Source organism: Dysidea avara, chromosome 7 (genome assembly GCF_963678975.1).
Source record: "Dysidea avara chromosome 7, odDysAvar1.4, whole genome shotgun sequence".
Taxonomy (NCBI): Eukaryota; Metazoa; Porifera; class Demospongiae; order Dictyoceratida; family Dysideidae; genus Dysidea; species Dysidea avara.
Window position 1 is genome coordinate 11,846,124 of NC_089278.1, and position 26,746 is coordinate 11,872,869.

Genomic DNA, 26,746 nt, shown 5'->3' on the forward strand with positions numbered 1-26,746 from the left:
ACAAAAGAATTCTAACCAATGGCGCCCATTGCGGTCATTTTGAATATCACGTGTATGAATACGCATGCGCGAAAGTGTTAGTCACGTGAAAGGTTTTTTGGAAAGGCATCATGGCTGAGTCTTTCACAGTTCATTTTGTCGCAAACTACTGGAGACATATTCTAGGGATCATCCTACCCTTGTTGATACTGTATGTAATTCGCTCATTCTTCACAAGAAAACGAGACACTCCGGAGACTAACCGCTCACCCTCCGAATTACCAGAGGAGCACCCATTAGCAGAGTTTAGAGACGCCCAGCCAACTGATAAAGATAGTGATTTGCCTACAGCACCTCTTAGTCCTCTACATGCTGAAGATACTGAACAGATGCCATATGTTCATGTGAAACACACCGAGGAAGAGATGATACAACGATCACAAGAATTCTATAAATTGATGAACAATCGCAGGTCAGTTAGGATGTTCAGCCAGCAACCAGTACCAATTGAAGTGATCAGGAACATTGTACACACTGCTGGGACTGCCCCATCTGGTAAGAACCCTAATGATCGACTAATTGTATGTACCTGTACATGTACACTCCCAAGTAGTTGGGTAGTAGACCTGTATGTATCTATCTATGGCAACTAATAAGGTGGATTCTGTTTTTGCATGATAAGGATTATTATTGTAATTTGCATGGGAGGGTCAAAGTGCTGCCGTGTGCTATATTTTCTGTATTGTACCGATGAGTCATACGGCACACGCACACACGGCACAGTTATGTGGCTAATTGGGTAAATACAGTACAGTTATGGGTAATACAGTACACTAAAGAAAACTGTACAGTTATGCAGTGCTGTTATATGTAAGGAATGTTATGAAAACAACCTCACTCAGACAGCACAATTGCATGACATTATAAATCGCTAAAACTAGCCAGACTAATGCTACCAGTTGGTTCTATAGATAGATTACATGAACACTTACTGATAGTTTGACACGGAAAATTGAAGCAACAACTCCACACAGACAGCATGATGGATCACATGTGTGACACTGTCATACACTAAAACTAGTCAAACTAATCCTACCAAAATCATTCTACAACTACAATTGGATTATATACAACTTACTGATAGTCTGTTCACCAAAAATCGGATACTCAAGAAAATAGCCCCCGATCAAGATGTCCAGGAAGTACAATAAAACACTTAAAGCACCGCCTATGTTTGTGTGTACAAAACTATAGCACTCGGGGGGGGGTGTCTTGAGGCATTATTTGCCTCGAGACATGCCCCCTCATGCTGTATTTTCCATACACATGCACAGCAATCCTTTAATTATAAAGGATTGCTGTATTTGCCTCAAGACACGCCCCCTCATGCTGTATTTTCCATACACATGCACGGCAATCCTTTAATTATAACAAGTGGTTCCATGCCTAGTACAATTGGTTAAAGCTGCACCTTGAATACTCACCGTAGTATGTATAGTGGCCACACTTTGTTTGATAAGGAGCTGACTGCTTAACCTACTGGTTAGAAAGGAGAAGTAGAATATTATTCAGTACTATTTTCAATAATAAGGAAAGAAGCAAAAGTTGTGTATGTCAGTGTGGAGAAGACTACATACTTGTTAAATAGGAGCCCCAGTACATTTCACTAAAATAGCAGGTGAAAGCAATAGTCACTGCACTTATGAGCTACTTTTGTTATAAACAACACCACCCTTGAATAGTAGTCGCATCAATTTTTGAAACTAGGCTGATAGTAGCTGCACATTTACCCAAGTAAATGCAGTCAGTATAAATTCACCTTTTGGGTGGCCCATGGGACAGAGAGATCAAAGAAAAGGGAATTTACAACTAGGTGGTCTGCGGTTTGGAGTGATGGCTTTATATTGATAGTTGCTTACTGTGTTTGGGTCCTGTGGGACTTGTGATGTTGAACCATTTCATCACAGTAAGACCTCATAAGGCATATATTCCCTAATTAAAAATGAGATGCTCCTATTGACATTAAATTTAGCCGAGGTCACCGTCACCTGAAGCCCAGAAACAGTATGAGGATAAAAAATTTACATCCCTTGAAAACTGTTTGTATGTATAGCGTATGCAAGTGCAGTACCTGCTTACTCAGGTTTCACAAGCAGACTGGCCTATGACTATGTCTTGACCACACACAGCATGGAGTGGTAACTTTGTAAACACCATCTCCCAGTTAGTGTGTATGGTATTCACATGCTGAACCTGTGTAATCTTATGTTATAGTTGAAGCACTGCATGTGTGTACGGGAAATACAGCATGAGAGTGTGTGTCAAGAAGCTATTACGTACATCATGATGAGTACTGTGTAGTCTTGAGACACCTCCCCCTCCCACAAGTGCTGTATTTTTGTGTACACACTAGCATAGAAAACAACATATGGCAAGCTGGCAGATAAGCATGCACTCATATGAGAGGGACTATAGTGCACTGAAAGCTGCTCTTAATTTGTCAACCTAAGCTTCACCCCTACGTGCTTTACAATGTACGTATGAGCTGAAAAGCTGCATAAAAGATAAATACCGTATAGGGGGAAAGTTTCAATGGGCTAAATTTTTGCAGATTTCGTGGTTTTTCAAAAACCGCGTAAGTTTCCCTGCAAATGCTGCTGCTAGTTGTGATGAGTATCTGTAGGATTAGTTGACATGTCACATAAGCTTGCTTAACAACATGGAAAATCCTACAGCAGCCCAGCTTCTTTTGTGAGCCATGTCCACTTATTTGGATTGTGCATCACTGTCTGTAACTAGTCATACGTGGAGCCACACCTATTTAGCAAGATGTGTTGCAGCAATCTGAAGGTATGCATGAAGCCATGTGCAATGCCAATGTAGAGCCATGCCCACTTTAATAGTTCGTCAGATGCCAGTGTATGCTTGCATCATATTTGTCATGAGCCACACCCACTTATTGACAAATATGCATTGTTTACGTGCACGGCTAAGCATTTTGAGCGGGTGCCACTGTGCACGAAAGTTCATCCGCTTGTTTGCCCTCTACTGCGAAACTTTCGCCCATCAAAATTTTCTCCCTATATGGTACTGTAATAGAACAGTCATGCAAATACTCTAATACAATAATCAAAATGTCATGGTCTGAACTTTAAGATAAGACCTAGATAAGACCTATTAATAGTATGTCAGCTTAGGTGACCTCTTCACTTATAAGGTGTTTATCTGTACACTGTATCTTGTTTACAAAGTCCACTTTCACTGACCTATGTAGTTAGCTATCTGGTACATGTAGTGTATACCTACCAAGCTTTTTTAGTCCCTGGCCTAATAAAGCTACCACAATACATCAGTTTAGCAACCATAACCAAGTTAATAGCCAGAAGTTACACGTCACCCACAGTAAAGTAATTGCATGCCACTGAAGTACTCTTTTATTAAGCAGAAAAGTACTGAGTACCGTATAGCTTGAAATTTTCGAAGGATGAAATGTTTGTGAATTTTGTGAGTAATGATAGCTTCATAAAAATATAATTCTGAAATGTTTTAAGTTTATACAAATAGCTATTATCCCCATTTTCTAGACTTTCAAAAAAATACAGAAATTGTAGTTTACAATAGTTTCACCCCTCAAGAATTTCTTGCTATATGGTATACAGCTTACATGCATAGCGCTGCCAATCATAGCAAATTGTGCAATATAAATGTTTCTTGGCACTCCTTTTATAAGTGTAAAGCAAACTTATACTAGTGATAAATGTCGGATGCCAAGTGGTATCAGAGTAATACACTCATTGGTCAGTAGTGTGTACACTCAATGTGAGGCAGTTGAAATATGAAGATGTTGTTAGTGCCTGTGGACTGTGCCCCCAGACCCCTGCTACTGTGATTTCCTACCATGTCAAAGCTGAACCCCCCCTTGAGAAATCCTGGTTACAACCCTGAAACTGGTAGGCTAGTTTTTACAATGCCATGCTTGTGATCAATACTGTCTGAGTGGGGTTGTTTTCATAACATTCCTTACATAACTGTGCATAACTTACTGTATTTGCATGGGGATTTAGAAAACTTGGACTGGACCAGGTCAATTCTTCAAGTAAGCCAATTCACACAGCAGCTATAACATACAATTCACATAATAGCTAGCTATAACATACATTCTTCACCTTGTAGCCACTCTGCCAAGAACACGATAAGCTAGCTAGCTACGATGGCTCAGACTGCAACAGCGATCGCACACAAAACTTCATCCACAATAAAACAACCTATTAAACTACATTAATCGTTACAAAGCTACAAGCTCTTTCTGCTGTACTCAACTGTTACACACACGAGTAACTTAGAATCGTGATATACAAAGTGAAAGGAACTAAGATGACAGCAAACCTTTAAATTTATTTCGGTTAGTCTCTTCCCCAACTGCCCACGTGCTTGGTCACACAAAGGTCGTCTGGTGACTTTGGTCCAGTTTAGCCAGTCATCCATGACCATTTCTTTAAATAACTATTACTGTTATTCTTGCAAAAGGAAGAAGATAAACTTGAGCTACTTTCTCGCTCTTTCCTCCTATGTCGTAATGACTTTTACACGAATGTATTTTTAGAACCGAGTTTGAAAGGGAGAAGCACAAGAAGTTAGTTACAGAGCTCAGATACAGATGTTCGAAAGGTGAAACCGGTCTTGTAATTCATCATGGATCTATTATCACCAAAACCTCTACTGGAAATACCAATGTGTCACCTGCTGGCAATGGTGCACCTGCGGATGCTCAGTCATCTGCTGCCAGGTACCGGATATACAAACGGTAAATAACAAGACAGTTTAAGAATGAATGAACTACAAATTTTCCTTCCTTTTTTTTCCCTCCACTATTAAGTTATGGAACTCCCCTACACTTAATTAGTTTTATATTATGTTAAATACTTGTGCGTTATAATCTCTTTTGATTTCTGCACAGTAGTAAATATATATAAGTTTGAAGGTTTGCTGTTATCTTGGTTCCTTTCACCATAGATAATAGATTATCTATGCTTTCACATTGTATATCACGATTCTAATAAATTCGGGTGGTTACTTGTGTGTGTAACAGTTGAGTACAGCAGAAAGAGCTTGTAGCTTTGTAGCAATTGTCAATTGTGTAGTAGAAAGTAGTTTAATAGCTTAGTTAGGTTGTTTTATCGTGGATGAAGTTTCATGCACGATCGCTGTTGCAGTCTGAGCCATCATAGCTAGCTAGCTTATTGTGTTCTTGGCGGAGTGGCTACAAGGTGAAGAGTGTACGTTATAGCTAGCTATGGCGTGAATTGTATGTTATAGCTACTGTGTGAACTGGCTTACTTGAAGAATTGACCTGGTCCAGTCCAGGTTTTCTAAACCCCCTATTTGCATGCCCAAGCATACTTTATCTGTATTTGCCCAATTATCCACATGACTGTACTGTATATACTAGTTAGAGCACTGCTGCAAGTGAAATATGGGGAAATAGCACAAGGGCATGGGTGAGAGATTAATACAGCACAAGGTGAAGCCGAGTGTTGCATATACTGTATTTGGCTTGAGACAACACCAGAGTGCTTATTGTATGAGCGTGGTGGTGCTTTAACCGGTTTAAAGTGCTTTCTGGTCATCTTTGTTCGGATTGTGTTTACAGTAGTCAGACTAATCAAATGGAAGGAATCCCATTTATATATTTCATTATAGCTCACTTGCGACACATCAGTGGTCATGGTGCTGCATCATGTAGTGAAAACAAGCCAGTGAGAATGGAATTCCTTTAAGTTTGATTGGATTTTTATCAAATCTGGAGAGAGAAAAATGAATGGGTGTGTGTGTAATATAGACTGTGAAGCAGTGAACTCCAATTTTACTGCAATAAAAGAAATTTCCTCAGAGGTAATCATGGAACTAAATCTGTGGGACCAACATTTGGAGGTTTTTAAAAATTTTATTTTGCTCTTGTTTGTACAATCACAGTTGCCGATACATTAGCTGTGCATAGTCTATACCTCCATGTTGCTACTAAACATATGACTTGCATGTGATCTTGTATTTGTAGGAGCCCACACTGAGCCATGGACTTTTGCAGTAGTACAAGATGCTGAGATCAAGTCAAAGATTAGAGAGATCGTTGAAAAAGAGGAATATATAAATTATGATCGTCGTATGGGTGACAAGTGGGTACAAGAACTACAGTTTGTCAATACCAATTATGAAAAGCCTTACCTTGATGAAGCACCTTATTTAATAGTAGTTCTGAAGAAGCCATTCAGAATAGGCCCAGATGGAACTAAACATGTCCACTACTATTATGAAATCAGTACAGCCATATCTACTGGAATATTGATTGCTGCCATACAGAATGTTGGTTTAGTGACGGTCACCACTACTCCTATGAATGCTGGTGTGGCTATAAGAGAATTACTAGGAAGACCAGAGCATGAGAAAGTGATGTTGTTACTGCCAGTCGGCTATCCCGCTCCTGATGCCACTGTGCCATCCATCAAGCGAAAACCACTAAATGACATTATGGTATTGAAGTGATGTTGCATTACCACTGGTACTAGAAGTTTGTATGGAAAATTATCTTTATGTTTCGTAAATTTATATTGCTATAAAATTGACAGTACTATACAATTTACATATATACATACACAATTACATCATTGTTATGACGGAATAATAAGTGGTATAATGTAGAAGGAGGAGTGGATCACTTGTGTTGCATACAGTCAGAGAATAATAGACCATGGGATGGATAGGAGGCATCGGCTGGGGGACTACGAGGTACGAGGGATGATGAAGTTAGTGACATCCGTAAACTTCCTTCAGGTGATTTGATGCCCCAATTATTTCCTGGCCAACTAGACTGTTTACCTGCATGTAGTTTCAGGTAATATTGATATAATCTTAATAGATATAACATACCAGGGTTAGCCATTCCCCATGTAACATAAGCAAAGGGTGGCTTTAGAGTTTCTCGGTCTAATACTGTCACTTCAAAACACCTAACTGAAATAAAAAAGAGTTGTAATACCGCAACTGGATAATTGTACTGCCATGCCATATAATGTTCACTGAAAAATATAGAATTCAGATAATAAGACAGTGGAATATAATATATCCAGAAACAAGTAGTTCAACTATCATTGATTGCTCTATTAGAGTAGTTGAATTTTTTTAAAGTTTATACACATTTTTAAAAATATTTTCCATAAGACCATGCACTCACATATTATTCTCACACCCCAATACATTTTTATAGCAAAATAAAACTTTGCAAAAACAGCCAGTTTTTGCTCAGTGGCTGTTTTTACTCAGTGAGCCATCCTAAGTGTTATAACTAAGAGAAAACTAATGTCTGAGTTCATGAACATGACTACCCTATTAGAATACCCTATTAGAATACTACTCATGTTATGGTTACAATATCACAATGGCCTGTATAATAGTGTCTAGCTAAGAATAAGTACCTAAACGGCTAAACAAGAAAATTAACACCATTTCAAAAGAAGGAAGACAGCAGCAACAATTTCATAGCACATATCATCAGTAAGTTATGTATGATGAGTTGTATCATTACCTCATGACAATGAGCTACAGTACGTGATCAGATAGGCATAGTAATTATAAGGCAGGTAAGCAGAAAGGTAGTAAGCGAGTGAGATATTTCAGGGTTCATTGACCATACCAATTCAACTTAATTACATATTTTTTAGGCAGTTTTTTTTTTCTTCAACAAAGTGGCCATTCTGCTTTGTTTTCAACCCTGCCTGTACACAGCACAAGAACAGTAGGAGAAGCATCTATGCAATCAATTCACCCAAGGAGTCTTGAAGAAAAGTGAGGCTGGCTTTAGAGTAACTTTTTTGGCAGGAAAGCCAAACCTTCATAAACTATGTCAAATGCAACATGTCACCACTCCACTAAATGTGGTATACCTACAAGTGGACCTAACATACTATTTCTCATAACAATGTGTCTAGTTCCATCATACAATTCACAGGTAGACTTACTGTTATGAGCACGCGCCCAAGGAGCAGGATAAATAGCTTCATGAGTCCTTTCCTCTTCCAAGTCTGCTTTACTGCCGACTACCACCATAGGACACTAATGGGGGAGGAGACACTTCCAGTTAACAAAATAGGAGGGGGTTGGGGGAGAGCATAAATAATAAATCTCACACTGCTAACTCTCTATTACATAAAGTATTCACAGATGTGCAGTGGGAAGTACTGTATATTAGGGATGGGCGGTATTGACATTTCTGCCATACGATTATTGTCATGAGCCATTATCACGATTATTACGATTATTGTCCACTCAACTACTCTAACAGGATTCACTAAAATATTCAAACTAACTGACAAAATATTTAAGGTGAATGATTGTAACTTTTAAAAATTCTTCAATTATCATGATTATTACACAGTAATTGCCAATTTCGATTATCACTAACAATTTCGATTATCACTAAGTAACTAAAATTAGACGATGTCGATTATTGCCAACAAAATAATCACGATTATCATGATAACGGAATAATTGCCCATCCCTACTGTATATACAACTACATCTATAAAAACATTGTGGAGGGGTTTGGGATCACTCTGAAGACTTGCTAATCAATATTGCCAAACTGTTATGAAGGAATATTGAGATTGGTTATAGGGTGATATATTTGGCCAGATCTTCACGATTATCCCTAATATACTGTACTATCATACTGCATCATGACATTACCTCTTTATACTTCTGAGCAATCATCCTACGGATGTTGACGATACGATCAAATGATGGTCGTGATGTGATGCTATACACAAGCACAAAACCCTATAGGACAAAGTGTAAACCATCAACACTTGATTGACAAATTGTACACGTCAGCTAGCTTACATCTGCAATGCTCATAAAATGATCTTGCTCATAGCGATGTTGCATACTTTCAGATGTGTACAACTAAAGGATTACATATATAGAACATACACTCCTGGCAAACTAACCGATCCTGGAGTATCAAAAATCTGTACATTTTCATATTTATCACGGTCTGATTCTATACACGCCTCATATACATCCCCAATAGTTGGCTTGTACACCTAATATTGTATCCAAGGTGTGTATGCATTACAATTCCGTGTATCTCAGTGTATACTTACCTTACCGACCACGTGATTCCCATAAACAAAGTGTTCTATCAGAGCAGTTTTGCCCACATTACAATCACCCACTACGACTAGCCTGTAAGGGCGGCCTAGGCCAGGAGGGCCAGTCTTAGACATAAGATATATACTCCCTCTGATACACCCGTGCACGTGCGCAATTGCTTTTTTAAAAATACCACAATCGATTGTTTATACTCCCCGCTACCTCAACTTGGCTCAATTTGCTATGTTCAGTTTGTTGCGAGGTTTGCTGTGATTAAAGAGACCGCACAACTATATTTTATATTGTCAAGGTAAATGTGTTGAATGCATGTTATGTAGTAGCTACTTGATTTGTACAGTATTTAAATATTCATCGAGATAATGTAGCACTTGTTGCAAGTCGCTATACGTACCTTGATTGTCATATTAGCCTAAATCACTCTTGATGTGTTAGCGTATATTTGTGTCTGTCGTGTAACCATCCAGTAAATACCATATAGATGAAATGTAGGATGAAATGATAGCAGCCCTACTAAATCTTAACAAAATGGAGAACAGAAGACTGAAGAAGTCTTAGTACTGACAGCAGCATTTAGACCTTCCTGAAACAAAAACCGTAGATAGTATATTCTCCATGAACAAGCAAATGGGCAAAAAAAATCCCTCCAACTCAAGGATTCAAATTTTTCGTTAGTAGTAGATGATTGCTATCAAATACATTATATTTCTCACATGCTGCATACTGTGACCTTGTGTTCCAAGGTCAACTATGCATACTGTGTTCTTAGGCTTATAAGGTGCATAAATATCCTGTACTTTATCTGTATCTTGTTTTCTGATTGTTGTGGCAATAAACAGCTTGAGGGTGCTCATATCCTGTATACCGTACTACAACTGTTACACTAACAAGTTATCATTGTGTGTATAGTACCTTAAAAGACATGTATATAAAATCATCAAATTGTATAGTAGTATATCTACGTACAACTGAAAAATTCAATTTTACATTTTATCAATAGCTTTTAAAGAATAGGTTATTCAACGTTGACTAGTAGCGTTGACAAACGTTAGTAGATATGAGAATTAGAATCAATAATACTTTTTCATCAATGGTCAATGCTTCTGATTAGAACAATTCTTTAGATAAAGCATACATATATTAATGTATTGTGTTTCTATAGGTTAGGCTGATACATGGCAAGGCTTGTAGAGACTGATGATAATAATATTACCACTCAGCCTATTGCACCATTATTGCCACCAGTCCCTCCACCCACTATTGTAGTGACCTCTGATGATACTGTCGATGAGGGTATTTTAGCTAAGATAAAACGACATGGAAGATTTGTGAGCTTTAAGAGATTATTCTCTCACTCACACCACAGCGATGAGAAGGTACCCCTCCAATCTCCTTCCAACCCTCCCACTCCTGTTGTTGAGTCTAGAGCAACAAGGAAAGTGTCTATTACAAGAAGACCATCTATGGATGAATTAGATGAATTGTTTTTAGATCCATGTAAGTGATAATAGGTGTTAATTTTAGTGTATGTAAAGCTTCATACAGTGGCTACCTTCCTACTAATAATCACCTCAATACAATGCAATGAACAGTACAATGAAAACTATTAAATGCCATGGCATTATTCAAAATATTGATGCAGAGACTATTCAAACTCGACCACTACTTGATGCTCAACACAATATTTAAGCCCTTATATTCAAGGTGTGTCGTTTAACTAATAATATAGATGATGTTCAATTAGAACTTGCCAACCATTACTTTGTAAATAGATCACAAGATAAAGAAGCACACTGGAGCTGCTAGCATCAAGCTTTACCCTCCACCCCCATCCCTTCCAATATACCCGTGCATATAAGCAAGAGTTCATATTATTTACCCTTGTTATAAGACATCTCTGTACTGGAAAGCACAGTTATTTGTTTTGGGTCTTGCTGATTTTTCAACAGTAAAAAACCACAGGCAAGACCACAGGCTACCACCACAGGTTTCTATCTAATAAATCTTTACATTTTAGGTTGTTTCATTATAATTAATAAGGAAGCCTGAAAATATTTGGACATTACACATTTATTATGTTGATGTTACACGTGGGATCATATTATTGTTTACCTTGTGTTTTAGTGCCAAAAGTCACAATAGCATCTCTCACGGGTGATAGTGTTACAATGGACACAGAGATTGATCCCTATTTGGAAAATGTTCCAATAAAAGCTGAAGTGTTGAGTGTAGAGAGACTTCAATGGACTCAACCGTTCAATCCTAACGTGTGAGATTTGAGTTGTACATGTGACCAAGAATTCAGTAGTTGTGGCTCTACACTGTTATTTCCATCCTAATGTACATTATGTACCTAAAGCTAACTATACTGTGTGTGTTCCAATGATTGAATTTTGTTTGTGTAGTTACACAATACAAGTGAAACATGGTTGTTTCATTTGGGTGATCCGCAAGACTTACCGAGCATTTTGCACGCTTAAGGAAGACATTAGACATTGGAGGAATGAAAACTCTATACCTCAACGTGAGAGGCAGACCAGTATTGATCATCGTTCCACATCTTTATCACCCATAAGGTAAATTGCATACAACCTGCACAGTGAGACCTGTCTGTTCTAGCTAGTTAGAGCATTTTTACTAACCTAGCTAGTTAGAACATTTTTATGCAACATTAATTCTTGAACATTTGGAAATATTTTTGTTAGGCACAAGTTTAGTTTCATCCGTCGCCAGCGTAGTTTTAAAGTACATACCACATTACAAGAACTGGACAATGAAGATGTGTTGACATTGTCAAGGAAAGAAATACGTGATGGACAGGTATGCATTGTGGACATGTGAGCAGCATTAGTTGATGGTTTCATCTTTGTAGCATTTGACAAAGCTTACTCAGTTTTTAAATGCAATTTTGGAGCATCCAATTCTCAAGAAGCATCCAGCTACTGTAAACATCATACATTGTGTGTAGCAATTGTTTAATTATTGTCCTTGTAGCTACATTTTCTGGAGGTTAGTCGATTAACATTTGTTGAGGATCTTGGGATGAAGATGAGGTTAGGATATAACTCTAGATAGAGCACAATGATTTTTTATCATTACTGTGAAAACTTCACAAATAGAAGATTATACACAGATATGTAAAGATTAGTAAAATAATAGTCACGTACTGTTGATTTGATTATGTTATATTTAGTAAAGTTTGTAACACACAGCAAGGCAATTGAAGCTGTATTAATTTCCTACCAAAATAAGATTTACCTTCCATTGTTGGTTTTTTTTTCTATTGTCCACGTACTCCATGCAGATTAGACTCAGTAACCTTAAATATAGTGTTAGGAACAGTTATATATATATATACACAAAATACAGTATATTGCTCATATATTTTACTCAGTAAGTCTCGTAAATTCTGTTCTATATCCAAGTACACATGATGAACTATTGTTATTATTGTGGTTACAGGGAGGGTGAGGTTAATAAGAGATCAGGTGGATATCGTTATGTGCCGTCGTGTTTTGGTGGTGGAGTATTCACCAACTTCAAATTTTCTGTGTGGAGAAATAGGTTGTGCTAAAATTACTTCATCTCTGTTGTGACCTACTTGTGTTCTATGTAGGTGGTTAGTGTTAAAGGAAAGCTTCTTAGCTTATGTGTGGTAAGTGTTTATATACTTTGCTGTATGTATACTGTACTGTAAACTTCTCCTATGATGTATTTTACTGTAGTGTCTTCATCCAGTAAATATCTTTGTTGTTTCCATTGTGTTACATATAGCCCAGAGACAAATTCGGTTGCCGGTGTGCTATTGTTTGATGAGACACTTCAAATACAAACAGGGGTTAGACAAACTGGAAGTAGACATGGGGTGAAAATCAGCAACCAGGAGAGGTACCACTATCTTATAAGTAAAATCCTAACAAAGACTGGGTTTTGTCGTCAGTCAGATACAGCACCTGTACACAAAATATGTACATCTCTATGTGCCATCTTCTTGCACTGTGCACACACACACACACACACACACACACACACACACACACACACACACACACACACACACACACACACACACACATACACACACACACATACACACACACATGCAGAGATGGGGTAACGCGTTACGTAATATAAAACGTTACATAATATATATTACAATTCACGATTCTGAGTAATATAACGCGTTACTTTTGGAAATACAGTAATATAACTTTAAGTTACTTCTGGAAACTATAATTCGTTACTAGTAACGAAAGAAGTAATATTATTACGTAATGAGTAGCTTTACCGCGATGTAACAAGTGATACTATGAGTAAAGATGAACAAGTAACGCATTATAAATGGATTTTACTGCCAATTATCCATTCCACTATTAATTAATCACCTTAATCCATTAATCTTTCTTCTATAATGGTGCTCAGGTGTTGCACGTACGCGTGACTGATGTGCATCACGTGACTGCACGTGGTTTATATGTTAACTTTAACTTAACTGTCTTAATAAAAAAAGTAACTTAGCATTAGTAACTTAATATTTGTAGCTAATATTATTAAGTTACTCTTTATTCTAAGTAATATGTAACTGTAATATATTATACTGATATAAAAGTAATATGTAATATATTACTTTCATGAAGTAACTTCCCCAACTCTGCACACATGCATACACGCACACACACATACACGCACGTGCACATGCACACACTCACACACATGCATACACACACACACACACACACACACACACACTCACACACACTCTTTCTTAATACAGTGTAATTATTTACTTGACTCAATTACTCGATATGCTTTCCACTTCCATGCTGAAAAACACCCCTATTGGAGCTTTACTGATGCATTAGTCCTCACAAAATAACTATACAAAATGGCAGGTTGTACAATGAACGCTCTGTAAGGTATAAAACATGTGAAAAATTGCCTCAACCGTTGGCAAGCTGTACAGCTTATGATCTAAAATGCTTAGATCGGTTTTCCTGAAACAGTCATATATACAATTGAATGCACAATAGTTATGAGTAGAAATCTGTTTTTGGAAGTAGATTCTAGAATGCAAAGCCTGTACATACATAGATAGACAGCCGTGAACAGCCACAGGTGTATTATGTACATGATATAATTAATGTCATTCATAGGGAATTCATGCTATCCTGTTCATCCCATCGCAAAATGACGTACGTAAGTTGATTTCTGAGGCACATTACCTGTGGATGAACTACAGGGAATGGAAGATAGCCATCTTAAAAGCAATGGCAGGACCAGGAAGAGTATGGATTGAGAAGAAACAATTTGGGTCTTTTGCTCCTGTTAGAGAGGCATGTCAAGCAGCATGGTCAGTTTATCAGTGTGACGCAAATGAATAACGCTGGCCCATTTTGTAGGTTTGTAGATGGTCAACATTACATGTCATCACTGGCAGATACAATGGAATCTGCTGTTGATGAAATTTTTATCACTGATTGGGCGTAAGATGATCCCTTGATTGGTAGCACACTTCCATGTCTGTTATACATTTAGTTTTAGCCCATTTGTGTTCCTCAAGCGACCATGTAAAGATAAGGGCTGCTACTGGAGACTGGATCAGATACTGTACAGAAAAGCGGTAACATAACATTCTACGTTACTTGAACTTAGGCATATGTTTATTATGCTTGAATACTTTCGTACAGTGAAAAATGAATAATGTTGGAACGATCAGATGGATATAATAATTACTGCAAAGTAGACGTATGTAAAACCAGGTACTCTAATAGAACAGTCACTTACTCTAATAAAGCAGTCAACATTAAGTCCATAGATCTACTATACAGTATACTCATGTTAATTTTCCATTTTCACACAAACTGTGGAAATACATGCACCTAAGAATAATAAGTGAAGAAAAGAATTTCCAAAAAGAATAATATTATTAGTGTGTGAGTACACCAATGAGCTATGAACAATTTGTGCTAAATTATTCTCCACCCATATTTCTGCACAAACCATCAGTCTATCAAACAGGGGAACTGTGACTATCACTGACAAAATGAGAAGAGGAAAAATTACCGTTGTTAATTTTACAGATATCAATTTTGACCAACTAAACTTCTGTAGATTTAACAGAAGCCACAATAATTCTATCATGGGTCCTTAGTGTGAACCACTAGATAATTCATCTATGTTACATGTATACTGAATGACCATGATACAAGCATGTTTAGTCTATTATCTTTCATTTCCAGTCACTAGCAGTTTTCACTTCACCTATTAGCCATTTTGACCTCTTAGGTTTTGTATATCAGTAACTATTCACCCACTGGAGGCCTGTGGGAAGGTGTAAGTACAATCAAGTCTCTGTTGAATGCAACAGATTTCAGCTGTTGTGGCACATGACTAGACTGCGCATGTTGCTGGTCACTCTACCAGAACTTCTTCTGTATTTCTCCCAAACTTAAATAACAACGAATTACATATGGTGGAATAAACATGTTATTCTTAAAGTTGACTTTCAGAACTTGTTTTATAAAATCTTCTGCCCATAAGCTATGGTGTGCAGTATTTTATACTATATGTATAAATTGGTTTTCTTACACATACTGTAGGTTCAAGGTGTTAAAGTGTACATACTAATCTACAAGGAACTTGAACTGGTACTAAACCTGGGGAGTGCTTTTGCTAAAGACTACCTGAACAACATGCACCCAAACATCATGGTATTTAATGTTATATTCATGTTATGCTCTTTCTTACTGGCCATTCCAACAGGTCTTGCGTCATCCTGATCACCTGTCAGAGGGTATCTTATTATGGGCACATCATGAGAAAATTGTTGTGATTGACCAAACTGTTGCTTATGTGGGAGGTTTGTGAATTATGTGATGCCATTTTTTATGTGTCCATATTAGGTATGGATCTGACATTTGGTCGATGGGATACATGGGATCACCACTTAACTGATGTGGGCATGTCCCCACTTGGTCCTTTTGATAATCCTCTATTGTCCAACTCCAGAAGAGGATCCATGACTTCCTTATTTGGGGGGACATCCAGTAGTTCCATGATAGCATTAGTATGTCTGCTACTGCAGTACAATTATCAGTGATGATAGTATTACTTGTTGTGTAGTCATCAACACTAGCTGATACATTGGTACAAATGACAGCAGTCACTCGCGTTGACTGTGGTGAAAACTACCAGATGTGGATCGGCAAGGATTACTACAACACTTTTATTAGAGGATTGGATAATTCTGAAGAACCATTTACTGGTAAGTAGAAATGAATCAAACCCATTACACGTGGTTCAAAGAATCTGGCTTACACAAGCTGTAAACCTGTGGTATTTCTTCCTAATAGCTGTCAGCCTGCAAGCTGCTATAAATTACAATTACATATTTCAGATCATCTCAATAGAGCACATGAACACAGGATGCCCTGGCATGATATTGCAGTGTGTCTGTATGGACAACCTGCCAGAGATGTGGCACGCCACTTCATTCAACGCTTCAACTTTACTAAAGTACGATTATCAACTGTAACTGTATTTCTACATCACCACCTTTTGAAAGTCCCCAAAAAGTATTTCTGTGAAAGATTTAGTTGCCAGTTATAGATTTTGAGAGGGGGTGGATGCCCTTTGTCTTTAACTGATCAATGATATCATGATAGGATTAATGATATCATGATAGGATTTAAGACTGACAGAAAGTATGTGATGACATCAGAGGACCCAGTGCTTTCTAAGAAGGTTTGCCTGACTATGCAGGGATTCAGTACCAATCTTCTTTATATGCTTACTGTGTGTATTATTGATTTGGGCACGCTCTTCCTTTTAAGCACCAGGATTTTTTCTAAAAATATTTTTTTTGCAAGTTTAAAGAGTAAAGGATCAAATATTACCATATAGCTGAGGAGCAAATTTTTGAGGTCGAGCAATGTTGCTAAAATAAAATTTCCGTGGATTTGCAAACACTCCCAAAATGTATTAGACTATACAGAGATCTAACAGATAAAATTTACGTTGGTAACCCCCAAAACCACAAGATCAGCAAAAAATTTTCCCCCCAAAATATTTAGGCTATACGGTACGTGATTTTTCTTTGTCAGTTTATAATGCTATAAATAGAAATGATGTATGATAAATGTTGAAGGATTGTATGCCTACTAGCTGTCTAAAAGGAAAACTAATTCTATATATCCTTACCTGCTGCCTCGACGAGAGTTCACTGATGATGAAATTCCTACTGCTGATTATCTGCATAGACCAGCAGCCATCAGCAGCAACTGTAAATGTCAAGTATGGCACAATTTCCCATGCTAACATGTACTATTATTAATCTCTACAGGTTTTAAGATCAGCTGGTGACTGGTCTGCTGGTATTGGAACTAAAGATGATTCCATTCTCCGAGCCATGCTGCATGCCATCGACTTCTCAGAACACTTTATCTACATGGAGGTATGCATGTTGAATATGATTCCATAATCCTAACTCTTCTACTAATATACACACTTATGCAGCTGTTTTGCAAGTCAATTTTTATCCTTGCTGTGTAGGTTCAGTTCTTTATATCTAACTTGCCTGAACATGGGGTGTTTAATACTGTGGCTGAAGCCTTACGCAAGAGGATAGCCAGAGCGTATGCAAACAATGAGACTTTTCGTGTGTACTTGGTGATCACCTTGCTACCAGAAGTAGGAGGTGATAATGTATTGTATTTGTATACAATAATCTGCAAGATTAATTTTCATGCATACCATACAGTATGGTAGTATTGTGTATCATAGTTCTGTATGGTAGGGATCTGCCCTGCCTGGCCACAGTAAAAAAAGGCTAGGGTAGAGGCTAAATAATGCATTGTATGACCACCATTTTACACACTCACCAGTGGTATGTACCTTTTGGAGTTCCGACAAGTGTTTCCTCTCTGCTTTTATCTTCAATCAGCAGCCTCTTCTTTATGCATATCAAGGTATTAATTTTCTGTATCAACACTTGAGCATATTTAGACACCACAAAATTATTTAAAGCACTTAAGCTACTGTAAGAAGTACTGGATGCCCGGTAGATACCTGTAGCATCATGATAGATTTGAGACCATGCCCTTAACAATCTAGGTTGGCTAATATATAGATCGAGTATGGAGACCACACCTCTTAACAATGTATTTACAATAATCACACCCCTTATTGGTCTAGCTGTATTTATAATGATAGCATAGTGAAAATAAGACATACTGACCATGCCCCTTGAGATATCCTGTAGGTGAGAGGCTCACTCAAGATACACCAGCCACCCTAATACAACAGTCATATACAATATTCTAATAGAACATTCACATATGTATATCAAAAGCTAAAGTTATTAATTGAGGATATGCCAATGTAGAGATTTCTCACAGAGCTATGCTGTAATTTATCTCTTGTTTCACTACTTTTTATCATTTAATTCCTCCTTTATTTGTAAATAAACATACTAGTTATGTTAAGCACTTACACTGTAGGTGTGCTGGGTGAGGACAGTGGTGCTCCTTTGGAAGCACTATTACACTGGGAGTACTGCTCACTGTTTAAAGGAAGAGGCTCACTGATGGAGAGACTAGTGAGGGAAGACGGCAGTAAGTATATCAGCAAAGTTTCTATTGTGTACAACCATGATCAACCCCACCATTATAAGTTGCTAGTCCTTGTGTTGTATTGTATTAGTGCTATAATAACTGTGCTGTGCTGTAGTTCCAGAAGATCAACTATGGGAGTACATCTCATTGTGTGGACTAAGAACTCATGAGAAATTAAATGAAACTCGCGTAAGTTTGTTACTCCTTGTATGGTAACATTGTTTTTTTTTTTAGTAACTACTTAGCCACAGTGCTTACATAATTCCTCCACAAAGTTGGTCACACATTGTGTCTGTCTCGTTACAGATTACTGAAATATTGTATGTGCACAGCAAGTTAATGATAGTTGATGATAAGATTACTATAGTAGGATCAGGTGACTGACAGTGTCTGTATAATGATCTCAGTTTGACATGTGTTTCATACTGTTAGTTGTTTTTAGGAGCCTCAGTCATGAGGTGGTCAAGATTTTGTACACCTAGTTTAAATTAATCTGTTCAATAATTCCCACAGCAAATATTAATGATCGCAGCTTACAAGGCAACAAAGATTCGGAAGTTTCAGTGATCATAGAAGATGTAGACATGGTGAGTTGTTGCAAGAAGTGAGTAAAACAAGTCTTAAGGATTAACTTATCCAAAGTAACTTTGTCCTTTTAAAAATATAGTACCAGTTTAATACATAGTGTTATTTAGCAATGGTGGGGAGTATTGTAGTGTATAGAGAAGTTTTTCAAACAGTTTAGAGTTTATTTGTCATTCTCGGTTATTAATCAATGAAACAAACTTTAAGTTATGCAATGTACTTGGTACGCACATATGCACACACACACACACACACACACACACACACACACACACACACACACACACACACACACACACACACACACACACACACACACACACACACACACACACATGCATGCACACTAAGGTTTGCACATGTGCGCACACATGCTTAGCATGGTTATAAGCTTGATGTCATCTACAGGTAACATGTCCTATCAATGGACAACCAATACAGGTGGGAAGATTTGCCCATTCACTAAGAACCCACCTCTTCAGGTATGCTCACACCATTTGGTTTCACACTTAATGCGTGTGTTATATCAGGGAACACCTTGGATTGCTTGACAATAGTGAAGGAGAAAAGACTGTCGAAGACCCTGTAATCCGACATTTTTATGAGGTATTGAGCAAATAATATATGCATGAAGAGGAGAGTGCCCTACTCCAATATAACATACTAATTCCATAGTTATGACATGATGACAACATGTTGTGATTGGTGGTGTTTGAAAAATGCAAGAATTATTATCATTGTTTCATGCATGCAAACTCCATATTTGTGAATGGCCCAAGAAGGAATGCCTTTGCTTGTTTAAAATCATAGTAAAATTGATAAAAACCATGCATGCTTTAGAGCTGTGCGATATTATCGTTTTAGCGATATAACGCGATATTTTGAAAGTATTGATATTGCAATATTTTGTTATTAACTATCGTGATACCATGCTTGTACGTTACAAATCCTTGTAAGTGATAACCTGGTTACCCCTGCAGAGAGGTGTAAACACCATAACATAACCTCAGCTACCTTTAAAGACTTCCTGCAGGAATACTGAGCAATACACTGTGTAGCACCAGCTATGATTGACTTATTTGTGAGTATCGTGAACTATTCAGTATCGTGAATAGTGGCTAGTATCGTGAATAGTGGCTTGTATCGATCATGATACTAAAATGGCAGTATTGCTCAGCCCTAGCATGCTTGTGAGTTCAACCTAGCATGATCAGGCACATGTATTATTGATTTTTAAATGCCTGGTTACCACAGGTACCTAAGGGTGTATTGTTAAATATCCCTGTTATATTACTAAAGCCCACATTCAATCCCATAATGTAATCTTGTATACTTGATTATACTAACCCCCTCCTAACCCCACTAAATCCAAAGTTTTGCTACTGGGAAAACGTGGGAGATTGTAGTTGGAAATTGTAATTTTCAGGGATACAAATCCCCACCTTCCCCACCTCAACCTGTATCTGTGGTAGTCAAGGATTATATTAGTAGATGCCTAATGACACTACTGTTAGTTCTACAGAATAAATTAATATGTCTTTTTATGGTATGGGTATTCCACGCAGTTTTCTGCAAGGGTATATGAAAGATTAACTTGTGCATGTATGTCAGGGCACATGGATGAACACTGCTGTAAGGAACACAAGGAGACTACAAAGAGTGTTTGGAGGAAAATGTATTCCAACAGATGATGTCAGAACATTTGCTGAATTAGTAGTATATAGGGTGAGTTTTTCCCTAATATATGTATGCATCATATATAGCTACACATATCTAATGTACAGAAGACAGCAATTTGGTATTTATCTGTAATACATTGTACTTTAGAAAGAAACTGGTACAATGGAGACTGATGAGAAGGAAACTGAAAAGCTATTGGAGGGGGTGAAAGGTCATCTAGTCACATTTCCAACACATTTTCTAGAAGGGGAACAGCTTAGAAATACCATACGACCTCTTCCCAGTGAAGTGTTTTATTGATGTACAGCATTTTGCTGAGCGTGTTATTGTTTGTATAAATATGTAAATATATATAGCTACAGCAACTTGTAAATGTGGCATAACTTACAATGCACAGATATAAATCTCTCAAAAGTGCATACAAGAATAAAACTTACAGCTATTTAAAGTTCGTACATAAGCGATTTTATTACCAAAAAGTACAGCAGTTATTTAATCCTGGGATTTTAGTGCAGTTTCAAACATTTTACATATGTCTTTATCAGTCGGTCGATCATCTGGCTTATTTGTAAGACAATTTAATATCAATGTTAACAGTGGATGGGATGAGTGTACTAAGTCAATTTGTGATTGTCTACGTTGTATTTCTGTCTGGAACTCATCATCTATACGACTTGGACTGGGTTCAGCATGTGTGATGGTTTGTAGGGTCAATACTCCAATAGAGAAGGTATCACAAGCTGTAGAGTGTATTGTATCAGGTGGTAGATAGTTGGCATTGACTGGCTCTGATGGACTCTTCATCCCATGTTGGTATAGTTGGCTGTCAGCAATATCACATAGCTTTGCAAGATATCCTCTTGTTACTAATACGCAGTCACTTCTGATTAGCAGATGCAACATTTTTGATGAGTGTAGATAGCTAACACCTTTGGCCACATCATAAGCTATACTAATGTGAGTAGTGGTTTGTAGGTCATCAGGTTTGCGATCTGCAAGCAGTTTAGTAAGAGTAAGGTCAACTAGTTCTGCTACTATAGAGGTTGATGGTTTTGTGCTATCCTCTTCTTGGCTGATGAAACCCAACAGTTGCTGTATGTTAGGATGTCTAAGCTTGGAGAACGCTGCACACATGGACAAGTACTGCCCATATTTTACTTTATTTTCACCTGAGAAATCAAGGTTAAATTCTTGCAGGGAGCAGTCTGTACTGAACCACTTTACGGTACTGTTGGTCCCTGATGTACTGCTAGTAGAAACTGTGCTTTCAGTCAGAGATGTACAACAGCTGAGGTCTGACTGAGAGATAAGATAAGGTCTTAGTGATACCAGCAAAATGGATATTTTTTCTGCTGACATTTCTCCAGCTGCTGGACCTCTGGTGGCTACTTTATTTGGAGGTGCTTTCTGATCCTCAGAACTTGTCTTTTTGTGTGTGGTGGTATCTGTGCTTTTATGGTCCATGATGGCATCTGTACTTGTTGGTAAGTTGGTATCTGTACTCTCAGGTGGCTTTTCTATGGTGGAATTTGTGGGTGACTTGTCCATGATGGCATCTGTATTCTTAGGCAACTTGTGGTCTGCAGTGGTGCCTGTGCTTGTAGGTGTCTTGTGGTCTGTGGTGTTTTCTATGTTTTTGAGTACATCTGTTGTCATTTCCTTCCTTGTCAATTCATCTATAGATAGCAGTCAATGTATCACTTGTAATTACACTAATAAAATGTACAGAGATGTAATACTTTACTGTGACAATAAAACTCACCTGTCTTAGTAGGGAAATTCACAAAGCTGCCATATGTTACAATTACCATGTCTTCTTCATATTCCATAGTGTCGTCTGCGGCTACTGTAGTATGCTGGGCATTAACTTGATCAGTGTTAGTAGTATCAGCTGTTTTGTCATCATTGACTTGTTCAGTTTTCTTTTCTTTATCTTCATCATCTGGTCTGCTAAGAAATGGTAATGATGGACCATCTTCAGGTATATCACTAGTGTTACTAGTAATGTCGGCTGTTTCTTTCCTTAATTTCTCAATGACAGCACATGCCACGGTAGTGGTGATCTGACTGAACATCAACTGTGCATTGATCAGTGGTGTGGACTCTTCTGTGGTATTTGCACCATCGTGTGTGCCTGCTTCTGGCTTATCAACAGAAAGTGTTTGACCAGTTGAACTAATTGTCTTCTTTACAGTAGCACTCTTTGATGCTGATAACTGCTTTTGTAATGAGGACTTCCCTGGGGCTTCTGTAGTGGTACCATCATTTGTGCTAACATCTAATTTGTCAATAGATACTGCTTGACCAGTGACACTAATTTTTTTCTTTACTGCAGGACTTTTTGACAACTGCTTTCGTAAGGTAGGTTTCCCTGATGTAGAAGATTCTTCATCATCTGACAATTCAGCAGACATAGCATTTACAAGAACCTCTAAAATAATGGAATGTGCAGATTCAATAGGGTCTTCTGTACTGCCAGGCAATGTGTTTGAAGCGGAAGTAAATTTCACATTTAGTAGGTCCAAAACATCATCTGGAATACGATCCACAATCTGTGAAGCAATATCATCAGCATCTCCTGTGTCTGGATTAAGCAATTGCCTCATTGTTTCTTCATCTTCTTCAGTGAACACTTGTTCTGTTGCTGTGCTGTCTGATTTTGTGTCCGTGAGGGACTTTTGTAATGATTGCTGGAGTCCTTCTACATCTGCAGATGACAATTGCTGCTTAGACCGTACTTTGTGTTGCAGTTTCTCCATAAAACTGATAGTAAATTTGGAAGAATCACCAGACTGAAACTTAGTTTTGCTGCTAGAAAAACTCCCAGTAAAGCTGCCGGCTTGCCAGTTGCGACCTAAACTTGTCTCAACTAAAGAGTTTCTCCTCTCGATGTGATTGACAGAAGCATCTACTACATTTTCAGCTTGTAAATATATTGTGATGAGGGTAACCACTTCATTGGCTATCTGTTGACACACCTCCTCAACTTCTGTCCCATGTTCTTTGAATGGTTTTGTAGCTGATTTAGCTATAGCCGGAACACAACAATACATATATGAACACTAACTTAATTTAACTATTCTGAAGACCATGTAACCACACAGGTCGAACAAGCCCCATTATATTGACCTATTAAAGCCTATCAGCTTACCTGAATAAAACATGCTCCTTACTCTAACAGCTTGTCCAGCCAGATCAACAAATCCATAGAGTGGTTTGCTAGTGGTCACACTGCCGCATATTTTCCCTTCATCTTTGTCATTCAAAAACATATGCAGGTCTCCATTAAATTTCACCATTATCCCTATCTTGGTCTTGCATTTCAGAGTGTCCAGATTGAATGGTAGTTTGTACACATTACCACTGTGCCTCAGTGTATCTGTGATGGCTACCCAGTAGTCTGGATTGTGACTGAGGTAGAGAGAACTCTGGGGCATTTCTATGGATGATGGATCCAATGTGGTTATACCAATGCCCTATAGTTGCTTGTATATAGCTACGTAGCACAGTGCATGATACACTTACCAAAGAAACATGATAATTTCCAGACAATTCCATCAATCGTACAGTGAATGTCTCTTCTAATCTTAGTGGCTCTTGAGTGAAAACAAACCCATTGGATTTTCCTGGCTGCTTACGAATTGCAACTCCCCTGTTTTCTTTGAATGTAATATTAGGGCTGGCTTTCTCATGGAAACAACCAAACGCTCTGTTATTCCACCTCTTACTGTCCATTGACAGTAACTGAAAACTGGTATCCACAGCCAGTGTCATGCTCCGGTTAATACTATCACCATGACTACTACTACTGACCAGCAGTGTACCACTTTTTTTCTTGGTCTCAGTAGGAACATTTGGGTCAAGTGTGTACTTCTTTGGTGGCAATGTTCTGTGTTGACGTCTCAGGCTACCACTGGAATATCCAGTACCTTTACCACCAGATCGATCTAAGGTAATACAACCATGTGTTGTACATACTGACTGAATACAACAACAACTTACCCACTATAGGCAATGCTCTTACACGTATAGCATCACCACAAAGATCTACAAATCCATAGAGTGGCTCATTATCTGGAAGGTTGGTGAGAACTTGTCCTTTGTATCTCTTGTATTCACCGTTGACGTAGAAACATAGTCGACCTCCTTCTCTCACTCTGCAGCCTATGATGTCACCTTGGCTGAGAGACTCAAGATCGTATTTTACAGCCCAGTGGACATTTCCATTCCATGCAGAAGAGCCAATTAAAATCCAGTGATCAAAACGTGTCTTGAGTTTATCAGAAGATTTGGCTATGTCTGAACTGTCTTCAGGCTTAAAAATAGTGAACCCGATTTTCTAAATAATAGGCAATGTTTGTGGTTAAAATTACATACAGGCTACAAAATTAATGTGATCAATAAGAGTTTTTGTTACATTAGACTTGTAACACACAGCCGTGTGGATACAATAATGCACTTGTCAATGCCCCCCATGTCTGACCAGGGATCTTGCCCCACTCTTGTGGCTTGACAACGGCAGCTTATTAGCTAAGACAAAGCAAAATTATTTTTTCATTTGGAGATTTGTTAAGCGCTTCTTTCAGTGACCGGGAAGGGGTGGGGCATGACAATGCTAGGTGCGTAATCCTAGATTAGACACAAATAGTCTACTATGTCACAGTGAGGCCTCACCAAATTGCTGTTAAAATACTTGACTTTCTCTTCCAGCTTTACTTCAAACTTGCAGCCCAAGGGGACCGGGTTCTCGGTGTAGAGTACTGCGTTTGATGGGTTCTTTTTGTCTTTTCTCGTTGCAACCACGCCATCTCGGAGAAGTTCAATATTGGAGCCGTGCAGTGGTGAAAACGTCGTCTTAACACCGCCTTGTTGATTACCCATTGCCTGTCTGCAAAAGTACAGCGCGTGTTAAAGTGATATTTAGCCACATCCTTTACCTGATGCAGTGATCAGCTCGTTCAATTAATATACTGGGCTAATCTGTCAAGTATATTGGAGAAACTCTAGGAGTTCTTAATGTGCTTTGCTTGCACAATAGAATGACCTTTGCAGCCACACCCAACAAAATCGGTAGACGGTACGGTACCGCGTGACCAAATTGCACGTGACAAACATTTAAAAGACGCCATCACACACATAGACTCTAATATCTATGCATAGACTATGTGCTGGTAGTGACTTAAAACAACTTCAGTGGAATTAATCCTGCAGATTTAGGAAGAAAGGGGCAATGTCATCTTGCAAAATCTTAATGGTGATTAAAGCCGGTATTTACAAGTGTAAATATCTCATCATTTAATTTTGTTGATAGTCTTTGAGTACTCCTTTATACTCAGACTCTAAAAACATAAGGAACACAAAGATATAAAATACATATATACCAGAAGTTCATAAGCCCGTAGCTTATGAACTCCTGTTAGTCCTGTATATACTGAGTCAACTAACTGTTTTGACTGTCTGCCATGCTTTTCTACCATCCTGGGAGCATTTGTCAAATCTGTACTAAAATAATTTACATACGAACATGGTGTCTCATAATAGGCCCGAGTGTCTCATAATTCCAATTTGCATGTGCTACAAAGAACTGATACATCATAGAGTCTACTGCATGCTATAAATTTTTTTGATAACATACATGATGATTACACCTTTACCTACAATTAGTACAAGATATCAGACCGTTACTCTTAGGTCACAGCAATACTTTTAAGTTATATACCCCCCAAGCA

General features: G+C 38.0%; 4 protein-coding genes across 5 annotated transcripts; 2 read left to right on the plus strand and 2 right to left on the minus strand.

Annotated features, from left to right (window-relative positions):
* Positions 1-33: 33 nt before the first annotated feature.
* Positions 34-6,650, plus strand: LOC136261326 (iodotyrosine deiodinase-like). The gene is made up of 2 exons (XM_066055315.1): positions 34-534; positions 6,035-6,650. The coding sequence occupies exons 1-2, from the start codon at positions 111-113 to the stop codon at positions 6,517-6,519; spliced, it is 909 nt and encodes a 302-aa protein (XP_065911387.1). The 5' UTR covers positions 34-110; the 3' UTR covers positions 6,520-6,650.
* On the minus strand, positions 6,591-9,333 carry LOC136261327 (NF-kappa-B inhibitor-interacting Ras-like protein 2). Of its 2 annotated transcripts, XM_066055316.1 has the most exons (7): positions 9,135-9,331; positions 8,979-9,074; positions 8,872-8,934; positions 8,719-8,808; positions 7,992-8,085; positions 6,904-6,987; positions 6,591-6,852 (listed from the first exon to the last, which is right to left on the minus strand). In XM_066055316.1, exons 1-7 carry the CDS (start codon positions 9,255-9,257, stop codon positions 6,689-6,691), a joined length of 714 nt encoding a protein of 237 aa, XP_065911388.1. In that variant the 5' UTR covers positions 9,258-9,331; the 3' UTR covers positions 6,591-6,688. The 2 variants fall into 2 exon arrangements, with proteins under 2 accessions (XP_065911388.1, XP_065911389.1); XM_066055317.1 differs by lacking the exon at positions 6,904-6,987 and having other exon boundaries at positions 9,135-9,333.
* Positions 9,310-21,465, plus strand: LOC136261324 (phospholipase D2-like). The gene is made up of 30 exons (XM_066055313.1): positions 9,310-9,433; positions 10,304-10,638; positions 11,266-11,410; positions 11,547-11,717; positions 11,847-11,961; positions 12,014-12,085; positions 12,136-12,194; positions 12,604-12,705; positions 12,758-12,796; positions 12,916-13,029; positions 14,295-14,333; positions 14,381-14,491; positions 14,541-14,624; positions 14,677-14,761; positions 15,741-15,851; positions 15,904-16,000; positions 16,044-16,207; positions 16,264-16,405; positions 16,538-16,656; positions 17,305-17,433; positions 17,483-17,593; positions 17,692-17,836; positions 18,639-18,752; positions 18,868-18,941; positions 19,059-19,128; positions 19,266-19,339; positions 19,746-19,819; positions 19,868-19,943; positions 20,949-21,062; positions 21,165-21,465. Exons 2-30 carry the CDS (start codon positions 10,317-10,319, stop codon positions 21,315-21,317), a joined length of 3,225 nt encoding a protein of 1,074 aa, XP_065911385.1. The 5' UTR covers positions 9,310-9,433; positions 10,304-10,316; the 3' UTR covers positions 21,318-21,465.
* LOC136261323 (uncharacterized) lies at positions 21,309-26,110 on the minus strand. Its single transcript, XM_066055311.1, has 7 exons — positions 25,955-26,110; positions 25,692-25,905; positions 25,020-25,356; positions 24,543-24,964; positions 24,169-24,493; positions 22,780-24,045; positions 21,309-22,693 (listed from the first exon to the last, which is right to left on the minus strand). The coding sequence occupies exons 2-7, from the start codon at positions 25,896-25,898 to the stop codon at positions 21,510-21,512; spliced, it is 3,741 nt and encodes a 1,246-aa protein (XP_065911383.1). The 5' UTR covers positions 25,899-25,905; positions 25,955-26,110; the 3' UTR covers positions 21,309-21,509.
* Positions 26,111-26,746: the final 636 nt, after the last annotated feature.

Coding starts and splice junctions, on each gene's coding strand:
- LOC136261324 (XM_066055313.1), top strand. CDS start 10,317: ATGGCAAGGCTTGTAGAGACTGATGATAATAATATTACCACTCAGCCT. Junction 13,030..14,294: donor AAAATCAGCAACCAGGAGAG/GTACCACTATCT, acceptor TGTCATTCATAG/GGAATTCATGCTATCCTGTT. Junction 19,340..19,745: donor TCATAGAAGATGTAGACATG/GTGAGTTGTTGC, acceptor TGTCATCTACAG/GTAACATGTCCTATCAATGG.
- LOC136261327 (XM_066055316.1), bottom strand. CDS start 9,257: ATGTCTAAGACTGGCCCTCCTGGCCTAGGCCGCCCTTACAGGCTAGTC. Junction 9,075..9,134: donor GGAATCACGTGGTCGGTAAG/GTAAGTATACAC, acceptor ATACAATATTAG/GTGTACAAGCCAACTATTGG. Junction 8,086..8,718: donor TTGCTCAGAAGTATAAAGAG/GTAATGTCATGA, acceptor CTCCCCCATTAG/TGTCCTATGGTGGTAGTCGG.
- LOC136261326 (XM_066055315.1), top strand. CDS start 111: ATGGCTGAGTCTTTCACAGTTCATTTTGTCGCAAACTACTGGAGACAT. Junction 535..6,034: donor TGCTGGGACTGCCCCATCTG/GTAAGAACCCTA, acceptor TTGTATTTGTAG/GAGCCCACACTGAGCCATGG.
- LOC136261323 (XM_066055311.1), bottom strand. CDS start 25,898: ATGGGTAATCAACAAGGCGGTGTTAAGACGACGTTTTCACCACTGCAC. Junction 24,494..24,542: donor GAAATTATCATGTTTCTTTG/GTAAGTGTATCA, acceptor AAGCAACTATAG/GGCATTGGTATAACCACATT. Junction 22,694..22,779: donor GAATTTCCCTACTAAGACAG/GTGAGTTTTATT, acceptor TGCTATCTATAG/ATGAATTGACAAGGAAGGAA.